This window comes from Photinus pyralis, unplaced genomic scaffold, assembly GCF_008802855.1.
Source record: "Photinus pyralis isolate 1611_PpyrPB1 unplaced genomic scaffold, Ppyr1.3 Ppyr1.4_unclustered_Scaffold2593, whole genome shotgun sequence".
NCBI lineage: Eukaryota > Metazoa > Arthropoda > Insecta > Coleoptera > Lampyridae > Photinus > Photinus pyralis.
Genome location: NW_022171228.1, coordinates 150,266 through 173,449, shown reverse-complemented (window position 1 = coordinate 173,449; position 23,184 = coordinate 150,266). Strand labels below are relative to the sequence as shown.

At 34.6% G+C, this 23,184-nt stretch overlaps 1 protein-coding gene across 8 annotated transcripts in view; it reads left to right on the top strand.

Moving 5' to 3' along the window:
* Window positions 1-23,184, top strand: part of LOC116181853 (diuretic hormone receptor-like) — a 60,417-nt gene that overhangs the window by 11,051 nt on the left and 26,182 nt on the right. For all 8 annotated transcript variants that reach the window (XM_031502286.1, XM_031502288.1, XM_031502290.1 and 5 more), the window contains exons 2-4: window positions 13,210-13,393; window positions 13,580-13,673; window positions 13,730-13,823. In XM_031502286.1, coding sequence (XP_031358146.1) covers window positions 13,620-13,673; window positions 13,730-13,823 — 148 coding nt within the window. In that variant the 5' untranslated portion in view covers window positions 13,210-13,393; window positions 13,580-13,619. The remainder of the gene's footprint in view (window positions 1-13,209; window positions 13,394-13,579; window positions 13,674-13,729; window positions 13,824-23,184) is intronic.

Sequence of the window (23,184 nt, the reverse complement as noted above, 5' to 3'; positions counted from 1 at the left end):
CTAACGTGATTTTATATTCGTTAATTGGCAAAACGCTTATTTGACAAAAAATATACTAAATTCTTTTGACGACTAAAAATATACCTACGCGCGCAGACTGACCTTGAATAGAAGATAAGGCGACCGACGTGATGTCTACTGAGCCGTAATACCATTTTCATATACCTACACCTGCGTTAGTTAAAAGTAAGATAAGGTTTCGCAGTTTTTAAGCATACTTTGAAAATGATTTAAAGTGCTTTGTGCACTCTTGTTTTGTATAAATACGCAGTTATAAGGTTATAACATTTACTTAAAAATTTCATATGAACGAACGAATGCATTTGTGTGTTATACCAGTATACGTTACCTGCAAGTTTTTAAATTATTGAATTGACCTTTTAATTTTTTCATTTTCTTATTTTGTATAGTACCTGAGTTTTACAATAATGGCCGGTAATAGGTGCCAATTTACCACGTGTATTAAAAGTAAATCATGAAATTAATTTTGTTTGCATAAGGCTCCGTTCATACTGAGGCGATATAAGATAAGCGATATATCGTAGGCGATATGTTGCGACGATATATCCCTACGGAGGTACATACAGCGGGCGATAAAATCAGCGCGACCTGAGCGATAAAAATGTGGGCAGAATTCAATATCGTACGCGATAAATCGCCGAGACGATGTGTGTTTTCAATTCTTTTTGGAAGAAACATCTTCAGTTAAAATTTAAAAAAAAACAGTGGTACACAAGTAAGAAAGTTAGATGTGCGCGTAAATAATCCATTTTTTAATAATATGGTCTGGTTTCACTATACATACCTTTTTAGCGCATTTCCACAAAAATAAAATAAAAATGCGATATTGTGGCCACTTTGTCCGTCCGTCCGCTCGTTCGTTGAGAGGCTACTATTATCTTAAGATTCTACTTTTTTCGCTATTTGGTTCGTTATGGTGTCGAGGCTTGCACCAAGGAAGGAATTTTTTCTGCGTTTATTACTACAAAAAGTTATTGTAAAAAACCAAAAAACCGTTTTTTTACATGTTCCATAATTTTACACTTTTGCCGTTTATAATTTTGTATTGCTGTCTGTCGTCTGTCTGTTGGTCTGTCCGTCTGTTCCTTTGTCTGTCTGTCTCTCTATCTGTCCGTGTGAACGATAACTTTGTTTAGAAATGTCCGATCGCTTTGACATCTCCGTTAGTTATGAACTGAATTGCAAATTTTTTTGCGCATGCGCAGTGTCAACTTTTTTATTTATGGAAGCATTTAAATGAAATTTGATACATAGGTGCTTGGAATAAAGGAAAATCTAACGCCAGTTTCAACATTTTGCACATGAGCAGTTCCAACTTTCTTATGTAGAAAAGCATTGAAATGAAATTTTTCTTATAAACTGAAATTGAAGTAGCACGTCAAAAATGGATTGCACATTTGCAACGCTATCTTTCATATTTGTGGCCGGATTTTTACGATTTTAACATAAGTTGCATCTTACAAATGGGAAATGCAAGTGGAAATGCGCTTTTTGTAAATCGTTTACGATTACTTTTTAACTTGTTAAGTAATGGACGCAGAAAAAATTCCTTCCGTCGCGCAAGCTTTCGACCCCATAACGAATCAAATAGTAAAAATGTTCCAAAACCCACTCGTGGGTATTGCCGCGTAACACAAAGTATTGAAACGACGCATCGTCACCAAAAGCACACAAAATGTCGAATCTGCATATTGAAGCACATCCACGTCCAGAGAAAGAGAGGAGTTATAAGTTATAAAGTTTCAAAGAAATATTACCATACATAAGAAAGTTGGCTATGAGCAGCCTGTGCAGTCACTGCGTATGCCCACATAATTTTTACTATGTTAAAATTTCAAAGCGAAATGTTTATGTTTGCCTTTACTAGAAGCGTCTGTGGTTAAAATTTCAAAGAAATATCTCCATAAATAAGAAAGTTGGCATTGCGCAGTCTGCGCAAAATATGGAGTTAAATGAAACTGATCGAATTGGGCAAATATAGACCATTACAGCTATCAATTAGCGAAAACCCGAAGTCTCTAGGTGGCCCAGGGGCCGAGATCTCGATGGAACGGACGGACGGACGGACGGACGGAAACACGAGCACATAAGCTTTACCTCAACTTCGTTGTGTTACGCTAAAAAAACTAGAATCTAGAATAGCTCTTGAATGGATGGATATACAGGGTGTCTTAAGTTGAGTAGGATAACATGGCCATCTTTGCTATTATTATACCTACTTAGAGATCCGGTTAAACTGGCAAAGTTGTGTAGTTTTTGATGCTGATAGATATTTCGATGCGTTATTTGGGAAAAAATAATTCGTTTCCTAGGTAATTGGAAAAAAGTGAAAATCGCCATTTTTAAAAAGTTCAAATATTTTAGTACTTAACAAAGATAGTTATGGAAAAAAGTTTCAAATAAAAGTTGTAATATTCGATGGGACAAATTCAAAGGGCGTAGAAAAAAAATTTTCAAAATGGCAGTCTTCGAGATATTGACAAAAACTTTCTTATTATAAATTAACACCATATTGGATTTTTACGTCACTCGATTGAGAAAAAAATTACAAAACTACACTTAAACACTTAGGATTTTATTTGTGAATCAACCTTGCATTTCTGCCTCAAATTTTACAATGTATTTCTTATGGAAATAATTCCATGGCTGATTTTCATTGAATCCAAATTCGTTCGTTTATTGTCTCACATAGTCACCATCGACACGTCCATTCCATGGAATTATTGCGATAAGAAATACATTGTGAACTTCAAGGCAAAAATGCAAGGTTGATTCCCAAATGAAATAGGTACTAAGTGTTTAGTATCACTGGTTTTGTAATTTTTTTCTCCATCGAGTGACGTAAAAATCCAATATGGCGTCCATTTATAATAAGGAAGTTGATGTAAAGATCTCGAAAAACCGCCATTTTGAAAAATGTTTTTCTACACCCATTGAATTTATCCCACCGAATGTTGTAACTTTTATTTGAAACTTTTTTCGATAGTTACTAAAATATTTCAACGTTTTAAAAATAGCGATTTTCACTTTTTTCCAATTATCTACGAAACAAATTATTTTTTTCAAAATATCGCATCGGAATATCAAAATTCAAAACGTTATCATTTGAAATTGGATATCACACATATCACGTATACTATGCACAGCTGACAGCAGTAAAGATTTAACGAAGTAGAGCAATCTTCTAATTTAAAAACTAAGGTGGCTTTTATACGCTAATTGGCAAAACGCTTATTTGACAAATAATAAATTCCGAAATTCTTTTGACGACTAAAAATGTACCTACGCGGGCATCTGACATTACTAATGAATAGAAGACAAGGCGACAGACGTGAAGTCTACTGAACCGTGATACCAATTTACTATACCTAAACCTGTGGTAGTTAAAACAATAGGTTTTGCAGTTTTTAAGCTTACTTTGTAAGTGATTTATTAAAGTTTTCTTTTCTTTTCTGCACTCTTGTTTTGTATAAATACGCAGCTATAAGGTTATAACATTTACTTAAATATTTCATATGAACGAACGAATGCATTTGTCACATTTGTGTGTTATACCAGTATACACGTTACCTGCAATTTTTTAAATTATTGATTTGACCTTTTAATTTAATTTTCTTATTTTGTATTATCTATACGGTATCTGAATTTTGCAATAATGGCCGGTAATAGGTGCCAATTTACGACCTGTATTAAAAGTAAGAGAGGGTGTCCAGGTCTGAAAATGTATCGATTTCCACAGAATGACGAAATTCGTGCACAAAATTGGATTTTGTTGTCAGGTAAGAAAATTAATTTAACCAATTGTTAAAATGTAATCTAGTTAAACCGTAAAGCAAAAAGGTTTTGAGTATATGAAGAGGAATAATGCCAATTAAAAATTAAGAATAGATCCACGTTTTGGGCGTTAAGGTGGCGTTTACATTGAAAAATTGAAAATTTGTTTCCACAATAACTGCCTTCTGGGTACAAATTTTTAGTTGAAATAGCATTCATTCAAATATATAATGTTCCGACATTTGCATGAAACAAAAATTATTTAGCTAATTCCTGCACTTTCGCCGTTATTTAGGAAATAAGTTGTAAAAAACTCCCATATATAATATAAATATATATCTTTCATTTTTATTACACACTGATAATAATTATCAAACTTCACAAGCTTAAACCCTTAGTAACCATCGGACGTTAACAGAAGTTTATTTGTTTACTTCACAACAAAGTTGAGGAAATCGCAAGGCACTTTTTGTAAACGCCACGCGCCACCTTAACCGGTGTAGGTATTTAAAAGTATTTAAACATCATTTTGAAAATGAATGGGATACTCGGATCTCAGATTCAGTTCAATTCTTATTACCTTAGCAAAATATTGCCCTATTCAGTAGAAACTAATTAGTACCTATATAGGCAATTGAGATACAAATCGACTATTATTTGGATTTTTGTCAAAACATATTTTATTTTGTTAAGTTTAAGGGCGGTAGAAATGTTCGTTGGGACACAAAAACTAACAATTTTTTAAAGATGTTGATTTTACTTTCGAATTCTAGATTATTTAACTACCGAACTTTTTTGCTATTATAGGAAATCCCAATTTGGCTTCCCTTAGTCCAAAGTCATTACATAAAAGGTACGTATGTGAAGACCATTTTGAAGATTCGGCGTTCACATCCCCAATGCGAACAAGGCTGAGAAAGGACGCCACACCAATTTCACACCAACTGTCCGTAAAAGAAGTGATTAGTAGAAAGTCTCCACCTTTAAAAACCTATTCTTCTAAATCTCCAGCTGCAGTTTCAGCAAGCAGCAATTTTGACCATAATGACATAGTATGTGATGTAGAACCGTCTAGTCCACTTTCTACGCGACAGTTTTTAATGAAAGTGTGTGATTTGCCTACTCCGCCCAAACGTAATAAGCGTAAGCGGCTCACAGACGAATGTGATACTGATACACCTGCAGAAAAAAAATTAAAGTTAGCATTACGTAAAACTAGACAAAAACTGATTAATAAGACAAAACAGTTATCTAAAATGAAAAACAAAGTACCTAGTACGATAAGCGGGTATAATCTCATTGAAAAGATGGCTAATTTACCTCAATCATCTAAAACGTTAGTGCGTATGCAGGTATACCATAATAGACGCTCGATGTGGACAAAAGATGAAAAAGATTTCGCCATCTCCTTATTTTATAAATCCCCATCCGCATATTCCTATTTAATTAGAAAAGGCGTAATACTTCCTTCATCAAGAACTGTGCGTGGATGGATAGGCAGTTCTAAATTCAATGCAGGATTCAATTCTATGTTTTTGAACCAAATTAAAGTGAAGGCTCAAACTATGACTGAGATGGAAAGAGTGTGTGTGGTATGTTTCGATGAAATGGCCATCAAAAAATTCTTGGAGTATTCAAAAGGAAGTGATTTAATTGAAGGGTTTGAAGATCTAGGAGAATTAGGAAGATGTAATAAACATGCCAAATATGCATTAGTATTTCTCGCAAGAGGTTTATACGCTAACTGGAAGTTACCAATTTCGTACTTTTTGTCCTCAACGGGAGTCAAACAAGAACAGTTGTCTGAAATCATTAAAATGACTATTGATAAATTGCAAGAGTGCGGGCTACTTCCCAAATTTTTAGTATGCGACCAAGGCTCCAGCAACAGAGGAGCTGTTAAAAGGTTAGGAGCTGATGTAGAGCATCCATTCTTTACGCATAACCATGCAAAAATTTTTTGTTTATATGATGTTCCACATTTATTTAAAAGTTTTCGGAACAACTTGTTGAACGGACATTACATGTTAAATGGTAATGTAATAACAATAGACGATATTCGTAAAACGTACAACATAGACACACAAAGTGACGGTGGTAGGTCATTGCTGAAGATAACTCCCGCTCACTTATATCCCAATGCATTTCAGAAATTGTCATGCAAGTTAGCATTGCAACTTCTGAGTCACTGTGTTGCCACCGCTATCAGAACTGCAGTACGTACAAAGGAGCTCACTAGCACTAGTGCTCGTCATACGGCTAATTTTGTCGAACTAATGAATAGAGCATTCGATTGTTTAAATAGCAAAGTTTTGTTTAATGCTAATCCATACAAATGTGGATTATCAAAAAACAATGCAAAAGCGTTCAAAACTCTGGCACTGGTTAAAGATACAGTTAAGACATTGGTGAAATGCGATTTTAAAGGTCACAATAGTCGCCCTCCCTGTTTTGATGGTCTGATAATGACAATAAATGGCATTATTCAAGCCTTTGAAGAACGAGAGGAGTATGCCGAATTTTTCCTCACTTACCGCCTAAATCAAGATGTATTAGAAAATCTGTTTTCTGTTATACGACAAAGAGGCGGTTATAATCGAAATCCGACCGCTCGTACATTTAGAACATCGTTTAGGATTAATTGTGTGAAAAATTTAATCGCACCGCCTGTGCATGGAAATTGTGAACCTGATGACAGTAGTGTTTTGGAAACTTGTGCATCAAGTCCAGGCATAAGTATCATCAACGCGGAAGACACTATTGTACAAAACAACGTAATGACTGACGATGTATCATCCGCATCTGATACTCATTCTGTGGCCTCCTCACCAGACAGCGACGACGGGACTCCTACGTTAGAGTCATGTGCTGAAGTGTATCTTGCGGGTTACATTGGGAAAAGGATTGTGGACAAATATAAATGTGACATATGTGAGGGTACATTTTTGAAACCCGTTGGGAGCTTGTTGGACGGAAAGGATGAGTTAATGTTAGTGTACAAAACATTTGAAAGTAAAACTCCGACAATAACTAGCTTAAGAGCACCAACCCCTCTACTAATTTCAATATGTAAAACTGTTTTAAATGTATTTTCAAAAAAATTTCCTTCTACAATGTATAAACGTAAACTCAAAGAACGTTTATCCCAAAATGCCCTAAAAAGGATAACCAATGACGCCTACCACATTAACGAAGTATGCAAGGAACACGTGCATTATTTAATAGATTTGTTGTTAACAATTAGAATATATAATGAGTGTAAGATAAGGTCCTTGGATAAACAAACAAAAAAAGGTAAATCAAGTGCCAAACTAAATATTTTTGCACATGAGTGATTTATATTCATTGTTTTTAATTCAAAATAAACAATAAATATGCGCCATAAGCATACTCGTTTGAACTCTGTCGTGTGGTTACAATATATTGATTGCAGGATTGATTGGTACCTATAGGTATGTATAATAATACCATGAAATTTATTTTGTTTGCATAAGGCCCCGTTCATACTGAGCGATATATCGTAGGCGATAGTTGCGACAATAAATCCTACGGAGGTACATACAGCGGACGATAAAATCCGCGCGACCCTGAGCGATAAAAATTTGGGCAGAATTCAATATATAAAAAGTTAGATATGCGCATAAATAATCCATTTTTTAATAATATGGTCTGGTTTCACTATACATACCTTTTTTAGTAATGGACGCAGAAAAAATTCCATTCGTTGTGCAAACTTTCGACACCATAACTAACCAAATAGTAAAACAAGTTAAAAAGTCATTATGCAAACACAAATGACGAAATCCTCCTAACAATATTAATGCTAAGACCAGGAAAAAATACCGGTAGGCATGAGATCCTTACCCCCATCCTCTTTCTAATGAGCCGCGCGCCTATCGTGGAAGTGTATACAGTTTAATGAAAAATAGTGGAGCTATACAAATACAAACAAATTTTGAAATGGGCATTAGTTTTACGGCTCGCCAGTCAACTTCTCCTATCGCCAGTAAAAACTCACTTACCTGGCTACTAATATAAAATACTATAGCATTGCACATGCGTTAATCCCAATGTTTGACACTGCTCATGTGCATATCCAAAACATATCGGTATGCACGGAATCCTTGGACTAAGCCCTTTCAAACGAGCCCTATATCGCCCAAATCGGTTCAGTGGTGTAAAAAGAGTACGTTGATGTGACGGACGGATGGACGGACGCCAAAGTCCAGCCAATAGCGAATTTTCACTTTGAGGAAAATATGCTAAAACGTACGTTTTTGTTGATATTTTGCTAATGCGGCTCTCAATTTCTTTCCTGTTTTCGCCATTGTAATCAGCATTAAAATAAACGACAATAGTTTTTTAATTTAACCATCAACATTGTATCTCTTGCGTGATCGTTTGGTCTTAAAAATAGAAAACGGCGTTTTACATCAGTGATCCGACAGTCATTAAATTTCAGTAATTTTTGCGCCCGTTTTTTGTCTGCGCCGTATCAGGAGGGTTACCCTGCTTACGCCTAAAGCGGACCCTAATTACCTTATAATTAATAGAACTATATCTTAGCGGTTAGCCGAAACCCCTTTTTCTACAATCGATATCCAAAGTAGGTACTTATTTGACAACGCAAACGTCATCTTTTTCGAGGAGTGTCACTTTGTTGCTTAAGCGACAAAATAAAAAAAACGCTCGCTCTCTCAATTATTAACTATAAATCAAATATGCATTGCTCAGAGTATCCAATGACAACGAGTAAATGACATCTAAGATGTCACATCTTTAATTTGAGTGAAAGATGTAAAATTTTGGTTGGAAATGTGAACTGCTCGATTGTAGAAAAAATCTTGTGTGTAATTCGAGCGCAAATTGATTGTCGATTTCAAGAGATTAGTGTGGCAAATGTCTCTTTCAATCGACAATTTATCATTTTGCGCTCTTAATACACAAATAGCTATTTTGTTTTTAGACGAAAATAACCAAATGGCGTAATGTGCAGTATTAGGAATTAGCAGTAGTATAGTTACTGCATACAAAATGTTTTCGCTCTTTTTCAAGGCATAAAAGATTATAACGCAAGATGTTTGTTTCGTGGTGTTATCAAGTGATAGGTAATTTCATACTCGTTTCATATTTCTTTATTCCGATGCTATGAACCATTACTTCATTAATGCAATTTAGGAAGCATTGATTTTTCGCCATCTATACGGCAACGAATTTACCAAATCATCTTTTAGTAAACATAAATTGGTTCGTGAATTGTATTAAAATATTTCGTTTTCAATTACCATACTCCCTCTGTTGTGGTAAAACTTCGTTATTAAGTGTTGCTCTATTCTCCCATAAGATTGCCATACTATTCGTTTATAAATGGTTCTACCAAGGAACTCCGTCTGTAATTTCTTCTATTTTCTTCCTCATTGTTTTTTTCCTTAGTTTCTCTCTACTGGCTTGGATACTTCTTCCTTTTCTACTTGATCTACGTGTTCTTTTAAATCTTATTATACTTCTCTATTATTTAAAACATGATTTTCACCTCACATCTATTAATTCAAACTTCTTGGGCTTTGATGGTTTCTTTTAAATCGGTAAATGCCGTTACTATCTGTCGTTTAAAATAATCTTGTAGTTTTTTGGATAAGTTTTCACCGTTTGTGCTTGACCGCGGTTCCCGTCTTTTTTCAAGTGGGGTAAGGTTAGCTCCTGCTTTTAATCTGTGAATCTGTGCTTTTTTGTCTTGTATATCCACTCATAACTGCTTTTGATTGGCTTACAACCTTGTATGCTACTGCTTGCCTCTTCTTAGCCCCTCATGGCTCTTCTTAAGAGAGTTTTCTTCTAAGATCTTGTCCATGATCTTCATTATTCTGATCAATTGTAATTTGCTTTTATTTGATCGAGAGATTTTTTTAATGCTGTTTTCGGCGTTTAATTGCTCAGGGGTACCGCTTGGATTTATTATAGAATGGTGATTGATTAATGTTTAATGGTAAAAGATAACTTATGATTGATCAAAGAAAAATGATCAAAGAAATTAGTTTAGGCTACTTTATTAAGAAATAAATTGCAAAATCATTTTTTTAAATTTTACTAGTATTCTTGTTACATCTTACCCAGTTAAAAAGAAATCAAAAAAACTCAAAATTCAATATTGCATCCATTTCTAAAAGACAATTGATTTCCATATCTCAGTAATCACCGTTTGGAATCGTATTTTAACACCATTTTTGAGTTTGTCGTTTCGAAATGAGACAGTTTTACATCAAACTTTATTGTTTGTTTCAATAATAAAAAAGTTACCCAAGCAACCCCATTCGATCCCGGGTAGGTACTCTGTGTGGTGCCATTTTTGATCAGCAATTTACTTCACATATACTATCTAATTTTTCTCAGCATCAGTTTAATTTTTTTTTACGGGCATTTTTCTGATGTGGGATAATATAAACCACTAGAAGTTAGAATGCACCTAGCCGATCTGATAAGGTCTGTCGACCGCAATACGAATCCTCTAGAGCGATGTAAATAAACGAAACTACGTATACACTCCTCAAGTTACGCTTTTCGACTTACTAAGAATTGATACGTGGACAACTGTTCGATCCTGCCCGAGGTCTCGGCTCATTGGAGCTTAGGTGTATTGATTTCTTTCAAATTCCAATCAAGTTGCTTTTTAAGCTCCCCTCGAGTTTCCTTGAAGTCCCCACAAATTTTTTCTTGAGTCCTCACGTTCCATTCAAATTCCCTTTATACCCCCCTAACAGTATCTCAATTTTCTCATAAGCCACTCTCAATTTTATACATCAGGGAAATATGTTGTGATGAAATGTGATTGGTAAATTGAGAAGCGCAACAAGATCCTATCGTCTCAAATTAACGATTGAAAGACATGTAATTTGTTTTTAAATTGTTCTTGTTATGTTAATCCCACTTAGAAAATCATTATTTCGTAATTTTCCCTGTAAAGTGATTCTGATCCAAAATTAAAAGATTCTTTGTAACGATATATTATTGCAGATTTTACGCATTTTCCACCTACTTTTGTTCTACGTACAAGAAAGAATTATGTTCTAAATTCTGTATCCTTTCTGTCTTTTAAATACGTCTCAAAACTTGTAAAAATTTCATGAATAGGTTTTTTGGGAGAGAACTTCCAACCCCTTTCGCTCACTGATTGCGTTCCTATGAACTCAGCAATAGCCGTCCAGAAGTAAATCTTGGGGGCGAATAGAACAATCTGATCTGAAAAACTCCATCTGAGCCGCACAATGGATTCGAATAAACACACAATTGATTGATAATGACAAAAATTTATTCCGAAACACATAACAAATTAAAACAAAGCTCTTAAAATTACAGGTAGTTTTTTTTCTAATAGTCAAAATCGTATGGTGGTAAAAAGTTTGCGATATTCGATATTCAAGTGCACTTATCAAAGGCACAAAAACACTCGCCGAGAGAAAATTTCACTTTTTTTATTAAACTGACCTCAACAGGGCTGTAACTTTTGATCTAGTAGACCAATCTTGGAACTGTTTGAAATTATGGAATCTTGTAGATTCTATAAGAAAATGTTTTTTTCCCGGTCGATCTGAGACAATTTTTTATGGACTAAAAACCAATTTCGAATGAAAATTCAAAGGGCTATAACTTTTGATCTAGTAGCCCAATCTTGGAACTGTTTGAAATTAGAGAATCTACAGGCCATATTCTATAAGAAAATGTTTTTTCCGGTCGATCTGAGACAATTTTTTTTGGGGCTTCAAAAAAAGGCAGTGTATTATAACCTTCCTTTTTTATCAAAAATCGACTACACCAAAATTTCTCGGGAAAACACTTTTTCTTATTAATTTTGGTGCGTAGAATCCACTTTCGATTAGACTTCGCAATCAAAAGATATGGACTAAAAACCAATTTCGAAAGAAAATTCAAAGGGCTGTAACCCTGGACCTCAATGACTCGTACTGACTTGATAAATAAGATTTCCGGTGGCTGCTTGGACGGTGGAAACTTTTAAATTTTGCTGCTTTGTTTACTCTCACTCGAATTAAGTTTTTCTGAATACAGTCAAACTGTTTTGAAAACTTTTACTACTTCACTTGGCCATAACTTCAATCTTTTTTTAAGATTACAAAATAAGTAGGGTCAACAATACAAGCTCTACAACCGTCGCGACACTAGCAACAGTAGCAGCCTCGTTTTACGTTAAATCCAGTATTTAAGGAAACTCCACTTCCACCAACATTTTCAAAAACACCGCCAATCACAATTAGACTAGATAATCACAGCTTCTTATTGATCTAAATTGATTAAATTGCAAAAGCGATCAAATTTAAACAAGAAAATTAGACACAATTCTGAAATACTAATTCAAATAAAACAAACCAACTCTGTACTTATTCGTAAATAACCCCCCCCGGATTTACACCTAATAAAATGGAAATACTCTCATATACAGGAAATAAAATCTACATAACGTTGTTTACACAGCAGTATGTTCAATATATATTGACATAAATAGCTTTTCATTAAATTTATGATATAAGTTTTTCGAGACAAAAAAAACACGAAAGCCCCTTATTTTGGGAAACAAAAGCGAAACAGATTTTTTTGCGTAATTAGAATTAGATGGAATTGATACGCGAACAATTGTTCTACTCTGTCTTATTGGCGCTTCTGTATATTGATTTCTCTCAAATTCCCATCAAGTTTCTCTATCTAGTTTTCCTCGAGTTTCCTTGAAGTCCAATAAAGTCCCCACAAATTTTCTCTTGAATCCTCACGTTATTCTCAAATTTCCTACATACTCTCTCTAAACGTATCTCAATTTTTTCATAAGCCGCTCTTAGCCCACTTAGGGATTCATTACTTTGTAATTTGTCTTCTGAAGTGATAAAATTAAAAGATTCTTTGTAACAATATCTTCTCTACGGTACAATAAAGACAGCTGGTTTCTGCATTTACAAAGTTTACCCTACCTACAAGAAAGAATTACGTTCTAAACTGGTGCCCCAATTGTAGTTATATCCTTTAGGTAAAAAATTCTGAATAGTACAAACTTTGCGTGATTTAGTATATTGTTTGTTAAAATTATGGACGTAAAACACATTATATTGTTTCGTAGCAATTTGTTGAATGGCCAATTTATGGCAGAAGTTGGAAGGGCAATCCAACTTAAAATTTCATGTACCTACATCAAGCTTTTTGCGATACCGTGACGAAAAAATTACAATTCAAGTCACCTCGAGCTCTTCTATTTTAAACCATGATTGATGTCATCTCCTTCGTCTTCTTTTTGTGAACATGTGACAAAGAGCCGAAACCTTATTAAGGTAGACGCGACGCAAATAATACTGATAAACTACTACATAGAAAAAATACACTTCGCAAAGATAAATCTAATGTTTTCGTTGTTTACAGAAAATGCAAGCAGAGAATGTTTGTGGAATGGTACGTGGTCTAAAAGCGATTATAGCTTCTGCTGGGATATCACCGAGGAACCTACGGAGGAAAATTTCTTTACAACTAGTACAATTTACTTTGTCGGCTATACCCTCAGCTTAGTGGCTCTCTCGATTGCAATAGGAATTTTTATATATTTCAAGTAAGTTTCCTTCACTTTATCTTCACAAACTTCGCGAACAATGGAAGTAATTTAAGTGATGTTATCTACAAAGTTTTTTTTAACTTTACTCTCCTGACGATCCACAAAGGCACTATAAAGAATACGCTTATTATACACACTTAGATTACTTCGCTGTATAATTTGTGATCCTTTAATTTGTTCCAGAGATTTAAGATGCTTACGAAATACAATACATACGAATTTAATGTGCGCCTACATTCTCGTTTACGCGTTATGGATTGTTACTTTAATTGTAGAGGTGAGTATCCCACTTTGATTATCCATTAATCGTCCAGCGAATGCTTCTATTTGCAGCAAACGTTCCAGACTGATATGGTTTTGTGCGTAATCCTTGTCTTTTTGTTACACTATTTTCACGTTACAACATTTTTTTGGATGTTTGTAGAAGGTAAGAGTATGTTATTACATTCACGCGTTCAGTTAGCTTAGAATAAGAGGACTCGTACGTACATACGCATCCATGATTAATTTGTACCACAATTATTTTGAATGTTTAGTTTTGTGCTTCTTGTGATTAAAGAGTGAGGAGTTAGGATATAAATTAGCATATAAATGACTTTCATATTAGTAATTAGTTCGTCTGAAAATATGCCATGAAAAAGTTAAATAGTGAGCTTAAAAACGGATTTAAGCATATAAACATTCATGGAATTGAAAACGGATTTTAACAAATAATTAGTTACAAGATTTTAACTGAAATATGACAAGAATTAGACAATCAAATTTGACCATAATAAATTTCGTACCCAGATAATTTGCATCCAAAAAATTTTTTCCGAAAAATTGACACCCGAAAAGTTCACATCCGCATATTTGTACCCGCAACATTTTCTTCTCCGCTAAGTGCAGATTTTTCGACCTTACTGCTATAATACTATGGACGAAACAAAGAACAACTTGAAGGAAAATGTATTTTCATGTAATAAACAAGTATAGGAACGTTTAATTTGCACAGAGGTTGAAAACCGGTCAATGCATGGGTTTTTCATATGCAAAAGAATGTAGGATATTAATGTAAACACATTGTACATTGAAAATGTGTTCTAAAATGGTCTGAGATAAGGCAAATACAAACATTTTGAACCTTTTTACCCAATATTTCAGAGATTCGGGAAACTTTGATGTAGATGATCAAAATTTCAATCGAAATAGAAAAAAACCCGCCGCATAAACGGCAAACTAGGGGTTGGAACACAAAATGAGAGCTTGAGATCTTCCACAGCGGTAGTTCGTTCTGGGCATATAATCTTCCTAACTTCGTAGCACTTACCAATTGTTGACGCCACTCAATTTCTGTCTGAACTGTCCCCGTATGAAATTGAGAAGATGCGAGGAAAGTAATAACAATAAAAATCAATTTAGGTAACAAAAGAAACACCAAATGGCACACATACAAAACACTCCCCCAAATACTCAAAATTACGAATTACGTTACTCACAACTCTTAGTCAGTTCACTATACAATTAAAACTCTCCAGTTTAACAAATCCCCAATCAAGTAAACGGGCGATCAAAAATGAGCTGCTGTCGAGTCGCATTTGGAAGTTCAAGTTAAGTACGATTTCCCATGTAAACAAAAATTCCAAAGGTGACTCGACAGTAACTTATTTTTGGTCGCATAGTACCAGTAAAACATATAAGGCAACTCTTACCTCGAATTAAATTAAATTAAATGTTGACTTGATGCCATGAAGTGAGCTCACTTCTCGTATCCAAAACCTGCAATAAAGCAAAAGAAACTTCCTAAGCCGCAGGGCTCGGTATATAACCAGTTGATTAATGCCTGAAGGGCCTCGCTCTACTCGTAATCTGCTTCTATACCAGGTACAGTACTTAAATGGCCAACCTTTTCAGACGGAAGTAGCTGTTTCCAACAACATTCGCGTTTCAAACTCGAGCATAACTAACCGGGGGGGCAAAGGCAGTGAATATAGGCACTGATGTTCACAAATTCCTTGAATGTAATTGCTAAAGGGGCAAAATTGTTATTAACTATGACGCTAAATAGTTACGGAAGTTGTTCCTTTCTTGAGGATCGACTTTTGACCCATTTCACACACATTATACGATCAACTAGAGGCTTTGAGACTTTGGAAACCGACAGCGGATATGGGTACAAACCGGCACGGTCGCTCCTCGTATCCCGAGATCCAACTAAGAACCCCATCATTCTCGTATCCCCATGTTTTGTGCGCCAATACTCAAATTTTGTGCGCCATTCCTTTCGAAGTAATTCAACGTTTCTAAAGGGGGTGCCAACTTAACGCAACACCTCTCACAATCGGACCTGAAACCAATGTCAATGTGTTTGTGTCTATTTTGTGCTGATTGTGCGCCTTCGGTTTCAGATAAGATCAAAATGTTCATTTGGGGCTCCACTTTCATGCTACACACTATCATGGTATCGAGATGATATAAACAACATAATTTTCTTCTTGTTTTGTGCTGACTTATGCGCCAATCTAATGTTTTGTGCGCCTTTCGAGAAATTTAAAAACTAAAAGGTCCATCTCCCCTAGCAAAATGACTTGAAACCTATGTCTTACTTTTGTATCTACTATTATGTATACAATGCCCCAACATGCTTGGTTTTAAGGGAATATGTCATGAGTCGAGGTTAAAGAAATAGATATTCGGAATCTGTACCAGAAACTCTTTAGTATAACACCAGTATTGTTATCAGTAAAAAAAACTTCCAAACAGGGGAAATAATTCGTGTAAAAGCGAATTTTGGTATAGTTGTAGGTGAAGGTGTCTTAAAAGACATACTAACAGTACCAATAGATGCGGGTGAACCTGTAAACGGTCGCCCATAGCTAAAACGTAAAATTATTCTCCCAAAAGATTCTATACACTTTTCCGCTGTGATAAATATTTCAAAAGATATTTAAGGGGGGAACCAGGAATTATAATTCATTGTAAGTCGACATGAATGGTTAATGCTCGTTACACGGAAGATACACCAAAAACTACAATGCCAAAATCAGACCTAATTCCAATTAATTCAAACTTACGTACCCCATTAGTAATTTGGTTTCGGATTGCGATGTAGGTAAAACAAAATTGAACAATCAAATTCAGAATTTGACTCTCCGTATAGGCAGGCAGATGTACCTCATAACAGATGGTGCTACGCCCAAACCTCATTCTAATAATAGTCGTTATATACTTCCGGGGAACCTGTATATTTTTGAACCAGTACTCGTTTGGGACATCAAGTTGTATTATGGAATATTGCGTACTGGAAGTGGCACGGAAGTTATTCCAAGAACTTTTACAGCTCTCTTTATTTTTCTTTTTTAAGTATGCGTAAACATCGGGAATACAAAGTTTATAGTCCGTTTTGGAACCTTGCGTAATAGCTTTTTTTGCTAGTTGATCTACATGTTCGTTATCTTTAAGTCCTATATGGGCTTTAACCCATAAGAAGTGTATTTCTTTCTTCATTAAATAATTCATTTATCATTCTTTTTATTTGGAATATGTACTCATTAAGAGTTATTACAAAGGAGTCTTGTACTTTGTACGCTATTTAGCACAGATAGAGAGTCGGATGCTATGACAGCTGACCTTTCATCTAGGTTTGAAAATATTTCAATCCTTCATATATAGCTATTGCCTCTGCGCTAAAAATGGAAAAGTTACTAGGGAGCTGAAAAGATTTCTCCGTCTGTGAAGTAGGGATATAGAAAGCACAGCCAGTCCCTAACTCGTCTTTGGATCCGTCTGTATATATGGTAATAGATAAAGGCCAATTATCTAGAATGGATTTTAAAATATTTTAGGGTTTTCAGAATAATTGGGTTCAGTAACGTTAACATTTTTGAAAAAGGAGAAATAGTCTCCCAGTTGCCAGGTATTTGTGTGGTTTACCGAAATACCTTCCTCATTAATAGAACGAAAAGCCGAGCAAAGCGGTGGAGAGTTCTTATGTACCCAAAATTTGTTTGATAAATCTTGTTCATTAAGGTAACAAATACTATTGTACAATGTCGGGTTTTGGCATTGAATTTTAATAAGAAATTTCGAGCTTAGATATTCTCTTCTTAAATCTAGTTGTGATTCGAGGGCCTCTACATACAGTGGTGTGATAGGGGTGGATTTCATTGCACCTAAACAAATTCGCAGAACAATGCTTACAAAAATTTTAATTTTATTCAATAGGTGTTTACTTGCCGACCCATAAAGTATGCATCCATAATCTAAGATTGATCTAATGTAAGGTCGATAAAATAAGAAAGAGCTGGCGACATCTGCTCCCCACCAGGTTTTGGAGATAGATTTCATGAAATTTAGTCCTTTATTGCACCTGTTTAACATATATTCAATATGTAGTTTCCAAGTTAACTTCTTGTCAAGGACCATTCCTAAATATTTTATTGATTTGCAAAAAGAAAATTGTTGATTATTAAAATGTAAGATGTTAATATTAGGTGTATTGTGTCGAGTAAACACACAAATGCTAGATTTATTAGATGACATATCCAATCCATTCTCTTGAAACCATGTAAGAAACTTTTTATAAATTTTTTCTAAATGATTTATCCCAAGTTCATTCTGATTTGTTTCGGTGTAAACGCAAAGATCATCTGCATATTGAACAGTGTTAAACAGAATATTTTCAATAGCAATGATACAAGGCCAGATATTGCATATGCTTTTGAAAAACCATCTCACTTCGATTTGACACGAGCTAAACGTAGATATATTTTGTTATTTTTAAAGCATTTTTCCAGCCAAGCTTTTTCTTTTTTATTTTTTCTTCTAACATTGCGTGATAATATGGGTTTGAGCGTGAGAATATAACAAATTATTCAATGATCCTCATTACATTTTCAATAATTATTGTTTTACTGTCATAAAATTGTGTCCACGTTTTCTAAGGAATGTCCCAAGTTTTTACTATTTCCGAGACACCTACCATTGAGTATAAATCTCAATACCTCCAAATACAACTCGCTCTTCTTGACATTCCTGTTAAAACATTATTACAAAGTACATTTAACAAACTCTAAACCACCCCTTTCTTTTAGAGCTAGACTATTTTGTCTACCTCAAGTAATAGTTACGGTTGTTTTGTGGCACAACGGGGCGAATTGCCTTCTACGTTAGATTTTTATAGCAATTCGGTCGATTTCTAAAGAACACTTCTCCGTGAAATAAGGACACCTGCTATCAATAGGTATTTGTTGAAATACACTCAACTCGTTTGTATATTGGATTTGCTGCTTTTACGCCGAGGAAAATGGGAACAAATGTTTTTCAGTTTTATTTTATTCAAGGAGATGATGCCGGAAGGTGCTATTGCAATATACGATTGGAAAAATAGTTTAGGATATATATTATCTAATAATAATAACACAAACCATTGAATTGAGTCGGCATTGTCATTTGGCATTGTTGCAAATTGCTTGGGCTCTTGCACTTTGCAATTAGTAAGTAGAAGATGAACCCCTTGTTTTATATTTGCTGCGATAGACATCGAGTAATTACAAACTTGCCTTTGTTTATAGAGGCATTATGCGCAGTGTTTCTTCTATTGTTGTTGTGTAAGTATTTTCCACACCTATATAACAGATAAAATACAACAGTTATAATCAGACCGCTGTTAATGGCAAAAACCTCGTGCCATTTTACATTGCAGTAACCCCCTAACTAAAAGCGTCATTCTACTTGTACCTACTCGACTGCAGATCTGAAAAAATTTTCAATTCACAAGGGACAGTAACAGTTGCGAATAAAAGCGAGAATTTTACTGGAGGCGATCTGCTGATGCTAAAAAAAGGGTTGTACATCTTTTATTAGAACTTTCATGGAAGCGCACGAAAGAATATTAAAATTAGAAAATTACTACTCAACCTGGGGCTATATGAGCTTTCTCGACTCGCGAAGTGGATCATTAAATTCAACAAGAAAGGAAAACATTTAATATTCACGGAAGATTTCGCCGAGGATGCATTATTAATAGGCATGCTTTCTTAAGCAGCTTTATAAAAACTGTAGGTATTGGCTTCAAAAGGAAATCTTAAGCACCTGAATCTGAAGAGCGAGAGAGTTGGATTAGCTTAAAATGGTTTCGTTTATATTTATTCATTTAAGCATTAGTCAACGATAACCCTCGAGGTAACCCTTGTCTTGTCGCAGGTCGCGGTTAAGTTTTTGATTACTAATCGTTGAGATTCTCGACTTTGCTTTTACTAAATCAAGTACACTTTTCAATATATAATTAATGTCCGTATGTCACATTATATTTGATTTCCATTTTCTCTGTGTAGACCGCGATTTCATTTCTGTATAATTACGGGTTACCTACCTTCATTACGTCCGTCAAATTTTGTGAAGGGGATTTAATCAGTAAACCAATTTTTGTATGTCTTTCCACAATGTCGTCACTTTCAATTGCAGATGTTTTCGCCAAAATCCACCTTTAGTTAATCCGATCACATTAATTATTTTCGGAAGCGAGAGCAAACGTTATCTTTTGGAAAATTGAAGTTTTCATTTCATTCCCTACCTGTTGATACCCATTAAATATAGCGGCTCTCGTGCCTTCTCGAAGATACCTAAGCTCATTATGCGGAGAGGGTTTACCTACGTCTTTAAGCTAACGCTAGAAGCGGCTACGTATTAACGATTACGTAGATATTGCTGTGTGTAATGGAACGAGTTCATTACACCACTCAAATAACACTTACCTAGCTAGCTCAAAATTACACAAATTAAACCTTGTAATTACCATCTTAAAGTACTTAAACTTTATTTTTATTAATCGAATAAAAATTGAATCTCAGGGTCCAGCTGGGTTCCGAAACGCTGGAAAATCTCAACATTGGCTTATCAAAATCTTGAAGTTCCTGACTTCCGTAATTCAAATGAAACAATAATACCTAGCTATAATAAACATTTTGACTTATACTGGAAATTAGCATACTGAACAACAAAAGCAAATGTTATCTGGAATATCTTTATTTTTACTGGAATTCAAATCGCCAACAAAATAAATCTGCATTATAATACACACATTATTATAATACAATTGCATATAAAAATAATATAAACATTTATCTACAAAACAAAAGCTCAAAGTGCCTATTATTTTAAAATAAAGGCAGAATCGTGTACACAAACTTTCTTCCTTTTTTTTAAATCACCAACACTGGTTCCTCGAAGATTGACATTGTTGAATTTGCAGCTCGGGTTAAACTTTAATTTTAATAGACACAACTTTTAAACTAAAAAATCATCTCCTCTTCTAGAACTTGTCTAATTGCGTAAACACTAAATTTGTATTACTTCTTCTTTATTTAACTGACAAACAAGACTTTGAAACATCGGCTGACTACCGGAAAAATCGTATTTGAATTTACACGTACCGGACTGTTACGTACGCTAAGTCAAATGAACCGAGACCATCTTTTTTTAGTCCAGACTATCTCCATCACAAGGGCCTAGGAAATGCGAGCACTTATTTACATCGCGCTTTGCACGTGTGCCATCGTTTATTTAAATTCATTAAATTTTGATCTTCATGTTCTGAGAATCGCTCCTACATAATCTAAAAACTAAGATATGCAAAAAATGAACCAAATTAATTAATACACAGGGTGTTTTTTTGCAGAATTCTAAACATTTGTCAAAAGTAAACTGTCTTCATTTTATCAGGCTACTTTGATTCAAAAACAAAAGGTCATTTACAGATGAAACAAAATTTATTCGATAAAATTATAAAAGCTGAAAGAAAATAGGCACTCTGGGCCAAAGGACAAATACCACGCAATAAGCGATCAATTGAAACAATTACCTTAAAGTGTTAATAGTTCTTAAAATCCGGTCAATTACAATTGTCTTTAACTGATGCAGAAACACACAATAACCAGACGAGAACTGAACTTTTTTTATTTGTTCTTAAATCTATATTTAATCTTCGACACCAGTTTTTTTTTAATTACAGATGGTGGAAAAGCTCATTATAACGGATACAGAAAAAGGCTTCACAATAGGCGTAACTGCTAGATAAAAACAACACCCCGACTACTTATTTCGTAAATTTCATGTGTTTAATGCGACTTAAACATTCACTTTTACCCACAACGACTTAAATTTTTTTGAACACTTTTTTCTTCCACAAGTTTACATTTGAACGAGGCTGGCTGTTTTTTTCAAAAATAATTAATACACGGGTAGCTTTGCGATAATTTCAATGACTCTTACCTTTCGACAGGTTGGTTCTTTGTCTCCACTTATCATCTAGAAAATTAAAACCTGATTCTCTGGTTTGATCACTCTCAAATAAATAATCATATAAATTGACTTGTTTTGAATATATTGCTGAAAATAGTCTCGTTCCAACTCCAGTTTTTGTAAAAGTTTCTCTATCTCGTGGGCACGTCTAAATCTAGTTAATTATCTAGATTTCTTTTACTAACTGTAATTGCTCCAACACCAAAAAACACATTTACACGCCTCTGGATGTTACATGAAATTATAACCACACAAGAGAATGGTATTAATGAATTTAAAATTGCCGGCATTATAGCTCAGTGGTATAGAGCGTTGGGGTATAAATCCGGAGGTCGGGTGTTTGAACCTGGTTTGAGGTGAATTTTTCATCTGTGGCAGAGATGGGAATTTCCTTAGATCAGTTTCGAGCATTCTGCCGGCTACTCCGAATTAGGTTTTCCTGCAGTTTTCCTAATTTGTAAGGTAAATACCGGAATAGTATAGAACAACTTAAGACCTTCTGCAGGGGCACCTCTAAAAAGCATTATGCGGGTCACTCTGTAATTGGGCGTAAGCCTGTTGAGGGCCTAGAACAAGAGGGACAATAAATAAATAAAAAAAATAAAAATAAAAATTAACTTCACATTTAAGCAAAAAGAGAATCACCAAAATCTTTGGTTTGGGTTCGCTGATCATTCATAAAAAAACACAAATTTGTTCACGGGATAAACTCCCGTGGGTTGACCTCTTCAGGAATATTAAAATCACTTTAAGCATAAATCCTTCATACAAAATTCTCCAAAAAATCGACTTCTACGGTTGCACAATGCAAAAAATTCAAAATAGCATTTATGTCTGAGTCAACATTTTCTCCAATTGACAGTTGATTTTCTCCTTCGGAAGGGCCGCAGCAATTTGTGAACGCCTTGTACAATATAACCGGACCTTTTGTATCGCCAGTTAAAATTTGGTTATTTGTTGAAAATGAATTTCGAAAGATTTATGACAATTTAAATCTGAAGCAATATGGGCTTCATTCAGGTTTCTCGAAGTTTAATAAAACTTTTATTTATTCATTGTATTAATAATTAACTGCAGTAGGGAAATGTCCAAAGTCTACCCTTTAACTTAAGGTTTAACAGCTAGCAAAAACACGAATTAATTGTATTTAAACTTTTTTACCAGTTTCCCTTTAATGTCCATTTAATAACACTCCGTAGACTCAAAAGAGGTGCATAGCTTTGATTGACAAATTTGTTTTTTAATCGACTAACTGCTCCAAATCAAGTATATCCGCAATGAACGTTTTGCACCTTGGACCCCAAAGCTTTCGTGGTAACAATTTATTCGGATTCAGGGGAAATTCTCTGTATTTGAAAAACTACCTATTATGACAGTGAAATTATAAGTACTTAGTAGATGTACAAGTTTTCAAAAAAGCGATCCTCCTCGAAGTGGATCTCGATTTAACAAAATGTTTGTTGCCTTTTAAGTGATGACATTCGGGGTAGAGTAACCAAAATAATAAA